At 42.6% G+C, this 13,545-nt stretch overlaps 1 protein-coding gene across 2 annotated transcripts; it reads left to right on the top strand.

Annotated features, from left to right (window-relative positions):
• Nucleotides 1-125: 125 nt before the first annotated feature.
• Nucleotides 126-3,326, top strand: dynll2a (dynein, light chain, LC8-type 2a). 2 transcript variants are annotated; one of them, XM_061782155.1, is made up of 3 exons: nucleotides 126-285; nucleotides 696-856; nucleotides 1,340-3,326. In XM_061782155.1, exons 2-3 carry the CDS (start codon nucleotides 725-727, stop codon nucleotides 1,475-1,477), a joined length of 270 nt encoding a protein of 89 aa, XP_061638139.1. In that variant the 5' UTR covers nucleotides 126-285; nucleotides 696-724; the 3' UTR covers nucleotides 1,478-3,326. The 2 variants fall into 2 exon arrangements, with proteins under 2 accessions (XP_061638139.1, XP_061638140.1); XM_061782156.1 differs by having other exon boundaries at nucleotides 134-285; nucleotides 661-856.
• The last annotated feature ends 10,219 nt before the right edge of the window (nucleotides 3,327-13,545 follow it).

The following is a 13,545-nucleotide window of genomic DNA, read 5'->3' as shown; positions in this document are numbered from 1 at the left end:
GCAATCATGAGCGGAATGACTGTTGCATTATGGGAGGAAATAAGATGCCGGCATAGAGGCGCTGCTGGAAGACGCCTGAGCAGCGCGGCGACTCGGCCAATAGGAGGCCGCAGCCTCCTATTGGAGGGGCGGGGCGGGGCGCTGTGTGGGAGGGCAACGCAAACGTACCTTTCTACAACTAGCTCATTGTACGTTTTGGGCCAAAATCAACTGCAATTAGAAGACGGGGCACCTTGGCAAATTTGCACCTTCAGGACGCTTCGTTCATCTCCGTGTCAAGCAAAGGTAAGCTCGCATTTTCCGTCATTGGAAGGAGAATAGCGAACTGAATGTCTTGTTTCAATGTTGTTGGTTTTTTTCTTTCCGAAACGTAACTCTTGTGTTCCGTTAATGTGTGGTCGTCGTTCTTTTTTTTTTTTCCGCGGCGACACCGAATGTGATTCTCTGCGTAATTGATTTGACCGAGTCGTTTCTCTTCACCTGAATCAAGTTTCACCAAGTCATGTCGGTGACGCGTAAAAACAACAACAACAACAACAACCGAAGTTTATACACGCACAATAACGTGTAGCTGTAGGCTACATGATTAGCTCTGTCGGGCTAATAATCGGCGTGCGTTTGATGGACATGTCGCGTGTGTCGATTTGCACTCCGTCACAGCGTGCGTGCGTGCGTGCTCCCTCTTCCTCGCGCAGCCTCCAGCCTCCTCCTCCTCCTCGTCGCCATGACTGACAGGAAGGCCGTCATCAAGAACGCCGACATGTCCGAGGACATGCAGCAGGACGCAGTGGACTGCGCCACGCAGGCCATGGAGAAGTACAACATCGAGAAGGACATCGCCGCCTACATCAAGAAGGTGAGCGCTTTTCAAGACAAAAAGCGGGATATCAGTCACTACAGAAGCGTTTGTTGTCCTGTCAAAGTTGTGCATCGCTTACTACAGTGGACAGCTGTTCAAAAAGCTGTTTTTTTTTTTGGTGCACGAGTCTTGATGGCAAAGTTGTGCATCAGTCACTACAGTGGCCAACTGTTCAAAAAGCTCTCAATTGTAAGATTCAGGCTTTGTCAACACCACATCAGTCACTACAGTGGACAGTAATTCAAAAGCTACTTTCTTCTCCTGAGTCGATGTCAAAGTTGTGCATCCGTCACTACGAGAGTGGACAGTTATTCAAAAGCATTTTGCTTACTGCGCATGCATGTAAAAGAAAATGCCCCCACTGTGGTGCCTGATGCACAGCTTTGGCATTAAGGCGGATCCTTTTTGAGAAATATAACTTTTGAACAACTGCCCACTTCAGTGGCAGACGCTGATGTGGATCTTGTGCTGTTTTGTCAGGAGTTCGACAAGAAGTACAACCCCACCTGGCACTGCATCGTGGGTCGGAACTTCGGCAGCTACGTGACTCACGAGACCAAACATTTCATCTACTTCTACTTGGGCCAAGTCGCCATCTTGCTCTTCAAGTCGGGCTGAGACCTTTAGTTTCCTTTTCACCCCGGTTTTCCTGTTTTTTTTAATTTAATTTTCCTCTCTCCTCAAAGCATTTGGAGGCTAACGCATCTCGTACTCTAAGAATAATTACAACATAACAAAATGATGCGACGCTACGTGGCCGACATCTTCATTTCGTGCGTACGTCCAAGAAGATGCGTTGGCGGTTGCCTTTTCAGTGCAACACGTTTTTTTTGTTTTGTTTTGTCAATATTGTTGAATTCCGAGTTGTTGAGGAGGTAAAATGGTGGCCCCCGATCGTGTAATAAAGGAAGATGTAGTGCTTTTTCATTTGAAGCTTATTGAGTAACGGGATTTTTAATCAGCGCATCGGCATAACAATCAGCGCGAATTTCTTTACATAGACCAAAAAAAACAAATTTAAATTAGTGCTCCAATTTGGTAGACCGCGTGTGAGGATTTTGGATTGCCGTTATTTTTGCGTCGCGTCGAAACACGGTCGCAATTAGCGGCTTGCTTGAAGATTCTGGATCTTGTCAGTTTCCTTCCAAATTTGACAATTAACATCATTATTTGTAGTATTGAAACAATCCAATCTTAATGATAAAGCTTTTTTTTTTTTTTTTTTTTTTTTTTTTTTTTTTAAATTCAAATACAAAACTTTAAAAAGATCAGATATGTTCTATAAATGGCTGTAGCATTGTTTTAATTGACATTTGTCGATGAGCGTGTTCAATAACGCCGATTTACTCTGTGTCAAAACATTGCCACAACTGCACAGTTAGAGCTGATTTATTTGTTTTAACTCAAAAACAACAACTAGAGTGCTCTAATTTTGGTTTGAACAGCGCACATCATTGTCATATTGAAGCATCCGCACGTTTGAATTGGCGCACATTTATTTCCTGAAATTATTAATACAAAACTACAGTGCCCAAGTTTGGTAGAAGACGTCAGAGGATTTTGAGTTATTTAAATTCAATTTAATTTTTATTTTTTTAAATTAATGCAATCGCTAATTTTCGTCATTTTTGTATTCAGAAATGGTCACACCTTTAAAAATGAAAACTAACTTGTTTATTTAATAATAAAAAAAAAAAAAAACTAGTGCTCCAATTTGGATTAAGATGTCGGTTAAAAATGTTCCTTTTGCAATTTGTCGTTGAACGTGATCCTTAACAGCAATTGTAATTTTCTTTGTCATGTCAGCACCTTATCATAATGATTAGCGCTAATTTGCTTATTTAAATAAAAATAAAAAACGGTAATACGTTTCTGCGCGACTATTTTTCCCGCAATGTGAAGCGATGACGTTTTGGAGCGCTTTGGTTTGTCGCTTGAAGATCCGATCGTCTCCCAGCGTCGTTCGACTAACCGATTGCGAGACTTTTGCTCATTCTGCGTCTCCGCGGGTTTTCCAGACGAATAGCACAATTCTTTCCTCGTGTATGTTGACAAAACAAGCGCACACTATGTATCACACGTGTCCCGTAAGACGATTTATCATTGCAAAATTCTGCAGCTAGCTCGCATCAGGTGCTCGTGTGGTCTAACGTGGCATCGCTTCTTAGTTCGGACGGCAAAGACCGAGTATTTTCACTCTGTTGTTTGATCCGAATTCTGACCTTTCTAGCAATGCTAACACAAGCTAAATGTTAGCGCTGACTGTGAATTTTCTTTTTAATAGGGAAGTCTTCCTGTTCTTAAACAGATTGTTTGCCTCCAGCATGTTGTTGTTGTTGTCGTCGCCGTTGTAAATGTTGGCGTTATCCGGCTCGAGAACAATCGCACATCATTTACAGTTAGCTGTTGCTAAAAAACCAAAACGATGTAGAAAACTCTAAATAAAGAATAATTGTTGACTTGTTAACAGTGGCCTTTGTGTTATTGTTTGTACCGAAAAGCTGGCAATTTGTATTAGTTTGACAGCAGAAAATTAGCTTAGCTCTGCATAGCACTGCAAGTAGGCCGCTTATTAGAGACATGGAGGGTTGAAAATGTTGAAGTCTTGGAAAAACAATGTTCAGTCTTGGAGAAAGTCAATATTTTAGCCAGCTAGCTAAGCTTAGTATAGCTTACTTATTCTTTCAAACAAGTACATAGCCAGCCAATTGTTACATACAACCCCAATTCCAATGAAGTTGGGACGCTGTGTTAGACATCAAGAAAATCAGAATACAATGATTTGCAAATCATGTTCAACCTATATTTAATTGAATACATGACAAAGACATTTAATGTTCAAACTGAGCAACTTGATTGTTTTTAGCAAATAATCATGAACTTAGAATTTGATGGCTGCAACACGTTCCAAAAAAGCTGGGACGGGTGGCAAGAAATAGTGAGAAAGTGGAGGAATGCTCATCAAACACCTGTTTGGAACATCCCACAGGTGAACAGGCTCATTGGGAACAGGTGGGTGCCATGATTGGGTGGAAAAGGAGCTTCCCTGAATTGCTCAGTCATTCACAAGCAAAGACGGGGCGAGGTTCACCTCTTTGTGAACAAGTGCGTGAGAAAATAGTCCAACAGTTGAAGGACAATGTTCCTCAACGTACAATTGCAAGGAATTTAGGGATTTCATCATCTACAGTCCATAATATCGTCAAAAGGTTCAGAGAATCTGGAGGAATCACTGCATGGAAGCGGCAAGGCCGAAAACCGATATTGAATGCCCGTGACCTTTGATCCCTCAGGCGGCACTGCATCAAAAACCGACATCAATGTATAAAGGATATCAGGAACACTTCAGAAAACCAATGTCAGTAAACACAGTTGGGCGCTACATCCGTAAGTGCAACTTGAAAGTCTACGATGCAAAGCAAAAGCCATTTCTCGACAACACCCAGAAACGCCGCCGGCTTCTCTGGGCCTGAGCTCATCTAAGATGGACCGACGCAAAGTGGAAAAGTGTTCTGTGGTCCGACGAGTCCACCTTTCAAATTGTTTTTGGAAATGGTGGACGTCGTGTCCTCCGGGCCAAAGAGGAAAAGAACCATCGGGACCTTTATGGACGCAAAGTTCAAAAGCCAGCATCTGTGATGGTATGGGGCTGTGTTAGTGCCAATGGCATGGGTAACTTACACATCTGTGAAGGCACCATTCATGCTGAAAGGTACATACAGGTTTTGGAGAAACATACGCTGCCGTCCAAGCGAAGTCTTTTTGAATGAATAATGCGTAAAAGACGACAACGGAGAGTTTAGTGTTACAAAAGTTGGATTAGAAATGATTAAGTGCTCCCTTTTACAAGAATTAAGCCAACAGGTTTTTATTCTTATTTTCCCTCCCAGCAGAACGCTAATACCATACTTTAGCCAGTTAGTTTAGCATATCTGAGCGAGGCTAACGTATTACAAATGCAGAATAGTTTTTCCATTAAAAAAGCCAAAACTTTGCTGTCTTAGCTAGCTAGCCTAGTTTAGCATAACCTTTGTGCGCCTAGCCGTATTACAAAAGTTGGATTTTAAACTTCTAAACCCTCTTTTTTTTTTTTTTAAACAAGGTAAGCCAACAGTTTTTGATGAGTTTGTCGACTGAAAATCTGCTTTGTTTGTTTAGCCACACAGTTAACGTTAGCCACGCTTAATTTATCTTAGCCGTTGCATCGGATTCAAAAAGTGACTAAATCCTCTCTTTTCAATTAGTTTTCCCATCAGGAAGCTAATGATCATCTAGCCGCTTAGCTTAGCTTCGCTTAGCTTAACATAGCCTAGCCTTACAATAGATTCACTGCTTCGTCATCCCAATTACTGGTTTCTGACTTCCCAGTTGGTTTTGGAGGAAAACATTATTAGAACAAGTCAGTAAGGGATGATAGTGGGCGTATTTAAACGCAACAAATGAGTCATTCGTCGGAAGGGTCAACAAAATGCCGAAGGAAACAAAATGCCAACTAAAAACGCATGCGTGGGTGGGCCACATTGGCAAATTGCGTCATTTACTTTGTCAGTAGGCATGTTGTTTATTTGTTTGCTGGGGGCATTACTGCGGAAAAAGTAGCACAAATGCTTCGTTTTAAAAAGGTTTTGTTTCCTGAAATGAAAATGTCAGTTTAATCATTCACGGGAATAGAGTTAATCTGTTGAAGTGATGTCGCGTGCGATATGGTGTAAAAATAAAAAAAAAATACAAAGGTGGTGTGAAGTTCACTTGTTCAAATGTTACTTTTTTCAATGTTCAATTTTTATTATAATATTTTAGAATATGAGTTGGTTTTTTTGTGCAGAAATGACTGTAGCCTTATTTGAAACATTCAACAACTTGTTTTCTTAAAAAAATAAGACTATTCAGAAAAAAAAAATCGACTTTTTGTAATGACGATGTCATTTCATGATAAAATAAGGCTATTCTTGTAAAATGATGACTCTTTAATACTTGCTGCAGTTATGCATTGTGACCACAAGAGGACAGCATTGTCCTCTTAACTGAAGCGTTCCTTTCCAAACAAGTTCATTGAGATGTACGTCACACGCTACATAAATAATGCACTGGGGAAAATTTCAATTCGCTGTGAATAAATTAAATACAAGAGCTTCTTATAATGTTAAAATATATATTTTTTTATTTTATTTTTTTTAAAATATAGAACAGCTTTTCTTCCATATGCATGAGCATTGATGTCAAAGTTGCACATCAGTCACTACAGTGGACGCGAGTGTGTCATCCCATATGCTGCCACCTACTGGTCAGCCACTGTAAGTATATATACAAATAAAAAACAACAACAACTCAAAATCGCAACCGCCAAACTGAAGAAAGACAGAAGTGGACTATTTTTGTCGGGGTTCCACTGTGGTGACTGACATACAACTTTGACAACTCACTCACGCATATCGACAAAAACAACTTTTTGAGTCGCTGTCCACTGTTGTGAGTTTACCGTGTTGCAATCTGTCAAACTACAAAATCTGTAACACATTAGCTAGTTAGCCAAGCCTGACAGGCTTCATACAAACTTAAAGGTTAATGGACGTCCTATTATAAGTAAATCGTGGATGATCGCGTCTGACTGACTGTGTGCTTTTTGTCCTTGTGTGTAGGGCACCCACGGGGGGGGGGGGGGGGGAGACATGCTTCATAAATGAACCCCCACCGCACCCCATCCCCTCGCCTGCCTCCCTACCCGGTCTGCTTTCCTGCACGCTGGAGCGAGTGTGCGAGGCGGTCACCCCGTGCGGTTTCGCTTCAGGTGCGGTATCGCTCACGTGCCATTAGCTTCATTAATGGAGCCATTCAACAGATTAGGAAGGAACCAAAGGGCCTCAGCTGGGAGGGGGGGGGGGGGGGGGGGGAGGAGACATTTTGCAATATCTTGTTGACTTGCACCAGCTCGTTGGACATTCCAAAATTGGAGGACAGATTATGAAGCAACATTTTGTCCACCTCCAACTTGTAAAAGTCCCCAGTCGCGCCGTTCGCATCTCGAGGCACCCACCGCATTTCAAAAATATCGCTGGATTCATTCTTGACAATTCAATAAAGTTGAACCTAATTTGAGTATTTCTCTTATTACAGTAATAGGCTCGCAAATCAATACAAACGTTCGCGTTTCCGCTAAAGGGTACATGCTAGCTGTGTCGGCTGCTATGCTAACTGGTCGAGACAAAAAAGAACAGAAACAAGAAATCCATTATTAATATCTTTTTTTCTGATCATATGGGCAACAGGATTTCGTTGCATTCGGTGTGATGAAGTGCTTTCTACTGAGTCATGTAGCTCACTTGTTTTTCCTCTCCCTCTAGATTACCCAAAAGGTTTTAGTAGCAGGGTCGCAAGAATGTTGAGCGACAACAACGTCCGAGCAGAATCACCACTATTTGGAATATGTCTGCGATTAAATGATAGCCACTCAAACAGCAACGGTTTTACATGAAAACCTCTGACAAAAGGCTCCATTGGGCCTCCAATGACAAAAGAAGGACAACAAACACCCCTAACGGCATTTTCAAGCAAATTCCCACCAACAACCAATCTGCCAATCAGCACTCGGTTGCCGACGTTGCGCGGGCCTCTCGTAAAGCTTTATGGCTTTATGTTGCGCAACTTCACATGCCGCCATCGGACGGGAGATAAGAGCCGCCCGAAACGCGACGTCTCAACCGGCCGATGAGGTTTTTCAGGGGAGATTTTCAACAAACGCGCACTTTTCTCTTGATGTTAGCAAAGTGACTTTATTTTGGAGCGTGCTCGTATAAATCGCGTTTCTGATAAGTTGACGCGCTTCAGTGCTGGCAAGCGACCAAGTCCAAATACGTCTTTACGACAGAAGTAGATTTTTCAGGTATCTGCACTTTATTTGAACTTTTTTTTACTCGTTACGTTTGAAAGCCGCTGTCTCGCTTTGTCAAAATAGGCTCCTGACTTTTTCAAGCCCCGCGTACGATGACCGTTTCGATCTTGATTGAACGAGACCCTTCGGGACTTACAAAGTGGAGAACTAATCGTTGTTTTTGTGCTCAGGCCGAAGGCATGTCTAATAAAAAGATATTGCTTTGGCACCATCTGCTGGTGGCATCCTGAACAACTATTTCCGTTGTCATTAGCTAATTTAGCCTTTTTTTTTTTTTGTTAGTCACTTCACAAAGTTAGCAAAGCTAGGGGAACAAAAAGGTATATTGCATATAATTGACAGTAAAAATAAATTAGTACTTTTATATTGAAGAACCTTAGAGATTCTGTACTTTCTTAAGCAGATAAGTAAGTAAGAGTCAGCAATTCCACTTTTACCAGAGTCTTGTTTCACGTGACCATCGGTACTTCGACTTAAGTGCAGCGCGTTTTCTGCTTCTGCGTGCTTGTCGAAATCATGTGTTTATGATCAATTGATGATTTTTATCCTTGACACCAGCGGGATTACGAGTTGATGAGATTACGAGTTGACGAGGCGATGGTCCATAAAGGGTTCGGCTCAGATAAGGTTTCGTTTGAGGGAGGGAAGGAAGGAAGACTTCGGCTCATTTCCTTTGCGTCAACGAACTACGGGAAAAAAAGCAAACGCGCGGTGGTATGATTATGTGATCCAATGGAATGTGGTGTACATACTGTATGTTGTCATGTATGTCGCTTGTTGTGCGTCGTGTGCTATCAGCGCAAACCATAAAATGATGGCGGCTCCATGAAAGCAAGTCATTGTTGTACCTTTGGACCCACGCTGAGGCTGTGTTGGGAATCACTCCGCAGCCACGATAGAGCAGTACCTTGATTTAGGAGTTTAATCTGTTCCGTAACCGCGCTCTTAACTCAGATGAGTAAGATCTCAAATCAGCTTTTCCCATTGAAATGAATGGAAATGCCATTAATCCGTTCCAGACCGCCCCCCCCAAAAAAATGTTTTTATTCATATGAAAAATAGTTTTGTACAGAATTTACTGTATAAAACTTACAGTAGTAACAATGTAAAAAAATATATATATATATCACAGTTTGTTTTTTTTTTGCCTTTTTCACCTTCAAAAAACCCAAACTTCTTTAAAAAAGAGTTCAAGCTTTAATTCACTGGTCAACATCGACTTCTTCTTTTCCTCTCACTCACTTTCTTTGGAGCGATGGCTAGAAAAGAAAATTGGGCAAAATAGTTGCACAGAAAATAAAATATGCTAGCACACCTGTGAGATAACCACACGAACTGACGGTGGCCGGATGTTGTGAAGTTGACTGCCTCCATCTGGTGGCGGAGTGCCTGAACTTGTTTACAAAAAAATGGTTTAGAAACTATTTTGTAGCTTGATTTTTATTTTAGGTTCAACTTAACATACAATCGATTAGCGCTTAGCATTGCATGAATCACTTTAAGCTAAACTTTACATGCTATCACTTTGATATTTGCTTCGCTCGAATCGCGTTGAGTTAGCATTCATTTCGCTAAACTTAACACACTCGCTTTGATGTTAGCTCAGCGTGATTTACTTGAAATTAGCATTTATTTTAGCTAAGCTTAACATACTATCACTTCGATCTTAGCCGAGCTTACCTTGATTCACATAAGGTTCGATTTTATTTGTCACAACTGCAAATATTTTTTGTCGTGTTTGTCTTGTGTTCGTTGAGCTTCAGCTTGAGTTGACGCAGTTTGTTCCGGAAACCGAACTGTGAATCGCGCATCGTTTGTCGATGTTCTGTGATATTACAAGCTTGCTAACTAGCATTCATTGATGCCGTAGGAAATTCTTCGGTGTAGCAATTTAGATGCCGCTGTCAATTTGTACTGGAATACATTTCCATCCTTATTTATAAAACACTGTCATAAATCGTTGTATAGTTCTCGAAGAGGTATTTTGCGCAGTAGAAGTAGATTATATTTATAATTCTCAGCAGTGCGGGTGGTGTCAGGCAGGTAAGTGATTGCCCCCAAGTGCCATAAACGTGCTTTTTAAAAAAAAAAAAAATTTTTTTTAATTTGTTGGCTTTTTAGTCTGTCCCTGACTCGAGTCAAGGTTTCTTTAAAGACAAAGGACACGGGGAGGTTGGTGGCGTGCGGGGAGGGTCACGCAGCGGGAAGTCAGGCAGGTAGGGGGCACGGGCACGGGCGGTGGGACTGTGCGGTCACCGCGTTCTCAATCTACAAGCTGGCTCCGCATGAGCGGCCCTGGCCGAGCAGCCTAATGGCCCCCAATTATACCGCCAAGCAGCCAGTGTTGCGTAAACCCCCCCACCGCAATAAGTCTTCCCCACCAGCCCATAGCAACAAATGACATGCTAAGAAAGCCGCGGACACCAGAGCGGATGGCTAGTTTGTCTCGTCCGTGAAACTCTTAACATTAATATTTTGTAAAGTTCAGCCCCCAAAGTCAATTAGACTTGGGACCATGACATTTGGTAGGCATGTCGATCATGAGTAGACCCACAAACAAGTCTCAGAAGCCATACACCAAAAGCCGCAGGAAGTCTGCCATTCTGCTTTGAGATGGCCATTTTAGGGTCATTTGTTTTTTCTACCTTCAAAAGTAAGATTTTTTTTGGCTCGCTACCCAATTAAAACCACATCTGCAAGACAGATAGGCAATTTGAAATGACCAAACATTGCGTGTGGGTGTAGTCTTGATGACTCTCCACGCAAACCTCGGAAAACTCAGCGGCCGAACCAAACATCATGTGCGTAAAAAAGGTTTTTCCAATGGAGTCCCACCTGACTTTTCTTTGTACACCCTCAGAGGAACTCAGGAATAAGCTTCCCCACCCCTGATCTAAACCAATGAGCAGCGCGGTGGTGGGAACGCAGCAGAGAGGAAAAGGTCAAACTGATGTTTCGCCAGCGAGCCGCAAAGGGACATTTTTTTCCAATAGGATGCCTCCTGAACTGGAGAGGTGTGGGGGGGGGGGGCTTAATGTGCTGCTGGGCCACTCAGAGATGTGCATGTGAATTAATTTTCAGGATGAGCAGAGGAGCGTGGAGACTGAGGGACAGAGTCCACTGGAGGAAAGGTGCCTGGGAGGCCCAAAGGCCACCTGAGTACGAAAGGCATGAAGAATTGTCATCTTCAGGAAGTAGACAGGTCCCGGGCACGTCATGATCGGGCGTGATCGTCGCATCGACAAACAGCGGAAGTCCAATAGTGCCGATATTCTCCACTGTATAAAATATCACAGCGGAAACGCTGTAGTAGCGCAAATGGGTTAGCCCAATGCAAAAGAATAAGACGGGCGGCAAGTCCAAATGAAGGGGAAAGAGAACGGAGCAGCCCATTCCCGGTCGGACACAACAACAACAGAACAAGCGCCGATATTCTCTGCCCAGAAAAAAAATGTCATAGCTAAAATGGTGCCTCACATATACACAACAAATTGATGTTGATGGATAACTAATTTTGAAATCAGAAGCCAAAAACATGTTTTGCAACTATTATAACATTGATTTTAAAAGGGGAAGGATAAAAAAAAAAAATTTTAATACAAGTGAAGAGAATTTGCAGTTTGGCTATTGAGAATGATTTGAAGAATGATTTGCTTTTGCGGGCCACGTCAAGTGATGTGACGGGCCCGCGGGCCACAAGTTGGACACCTGTGGTTTGGCACGATGAAAAACCAACACTTGGAGACCCGTTTTCATTAGCGCCGCGAATCCAGCGCGGCGGGCGGTGCAATTGTTCGCCGGGTGTGGGGGGGGGGGGCGGGTTAGACCGGTGTTGGTAATTTCGTAGACCAGCGCAGCTGGGCGGATCGGATCGCGTGGGTGCGTTTACAGCCCGCTTCGTTCACTGCCAATCGAAGTGGCTCCTCTCATCCCCCTTAAACGCAGCGACATGACATGCTCGACGGACGCGTCGCTGTGCGGAAGAGGACGGTGCGTAATCGTAGCGCGTGAGTCGGGCGTTGTCTCTTCCCGAACCCGTGTTGACGTGTCGTGTGTCATCCTTCACTCTTGAAGCAATCTTCTTACTCATCCGGTCATCACCTGCATCATCATCATCATCATCATCGCCGCCACAATCCAGAAAAATGAAATTGAACTTTGGGCAGTCGCCGATGCCGGTGAGTGTCGGCGGATTAAAAAGTAACAGACGCTGGAGCGGATTAGACGGATTCGAGCGTGAACGCGAGGCGGGCGGCGCTCGAAGACGCCACACCGGGACAGGACAGGCGTCGCGGTCCACCGAGTGTGAAGCCGTGCGTCTTCACTCATCAAATAATAGATGACTGCCGTTTGCACATTAGGTGGCGCCGCGCCAGGATCTTAAGGGTTCCGTCGCTCGCTTGAATCAACACGCGCACGCAAAAACGTCGATTCAAGAGGATGAAAGTTCACGTTTACTGTCAAAATTATAACAAATATCGATGCGCGTTTTGGCCATTCTTCCACCAAATGACATTTAAATAGCGTACTCTATTTATGATCGAAAATCAATTCATCGCAAAATCCGAGAAATTGATCATTTTGCAGTGGCCTCGTAATTTTTTTTCTTCCAGAGCTGTAAATGCGTTATTCAGCTTTGACACACAACGTGAACAGAATGCGTAGTGGAGTGAGAACTTTTGTGGAATAAATGATATACAGCGGAAGCTCGATTTAACGGACGAACAGGAGGAGGGGTTGTCCGTTAAATCCGCTTGTCTGTTAAATTGAAGCCCTTTTTTTTGTAGCCTGAAAACACCAGTACCGTTCAAAGTTATTATTATTTTGTACATTTTTTCGTGTCCTAAAATCGCCCAGTACAGCACGCAATTATTGTCAACAAATATTGAAACTTAGCTCACCGGTGCATATGAGGGCTGAATTTGAGCTCCAACTTGGAACTATTTTTTTTTTTTGTCCGTTAAAGCCGATTCAGGGTCCGTTAAATCGATGGTCCACTGGGGAGAGAAGTGAGTCGTCAGCAGCATGGTATGTAGCAAAAATAAAAAATAAACATCATGTATCATTAAGTAAGTCTGCTTTTATGAGCTCCAAAGAAATTTCACAATGTCCCGCATCGATCTGCGTATGGCGACGAGGAAACGTGCTCACCCTCTGCCACCGGTTTACATATTAACTGTCAACGGCGGACGAGAAAGACGGAAATAAAATTAAAAAAAAAAAAAAAACAACCCAAAAAAAAACAAAACACAAAGAGGCTCGGCTGCTACTTGAGATAACCTGCTACTGCGTCTCGTCACACGGAGGGCTGACACAAAGAATAATTTCCGCGCTAAAGGTCGACGCGGCTACCGTCACATTTTTCTGCTTCGTGGGCACTTTATGGCACAAAATACAACCGGACGCTTCGATCGTAAAATTTAAGTGAGGCCAAGAAATATGCTGGAGATGACTTTGGTACACGCGCTGAAAGATGTAGATAGAGGGAAGCAGAACCCTTAAAAAATATATATTATTACTGACGTATTTACAGGTGGACAATGAGAATAAAGATGGAATATTATGATATAATATTATTATTATTTTTTTAAGACATTAATTTGTAATATTATCCAAAGGAAGTTATTTTTTTTTACGTAAAAAGTTGTAATAGTAGGACAATAAAGTCCCATTTTTTTCAGAGAAAAAAAAAAGGCAGTTTTTATTTTTAAATGAAAATGGTGATTTATGGGGTTAAAGGTGCGCTTTTTCCCCCAAGGTAAAAGTCATAAAAACATTTTTTTTTTTTAGATAAAAA

The sequence above is a fragment of the Phyllopteryx taeniolatus genome, chromosome 8 (genome assembly GCF_024500385.1).
Source record: "Phyllopteryx taeniolatus isolate TA_2022b chromosome 8, UOR_Ptae_1.2, whole genome shotgun sequence".
Classification (NCBI taxonomy): domain Eukaryota; kingdom Metazoa; phylum Chordata; class Actinopteri; order Syngnathiformes; family Syngnathidae; genus Phyllopteryx; species Phyllopteryx taeniolatus.
Note: the sequence above shows the minus strand (reverse complement) of the source record. Positions and strands in the feature narration are given on the sequence as shown.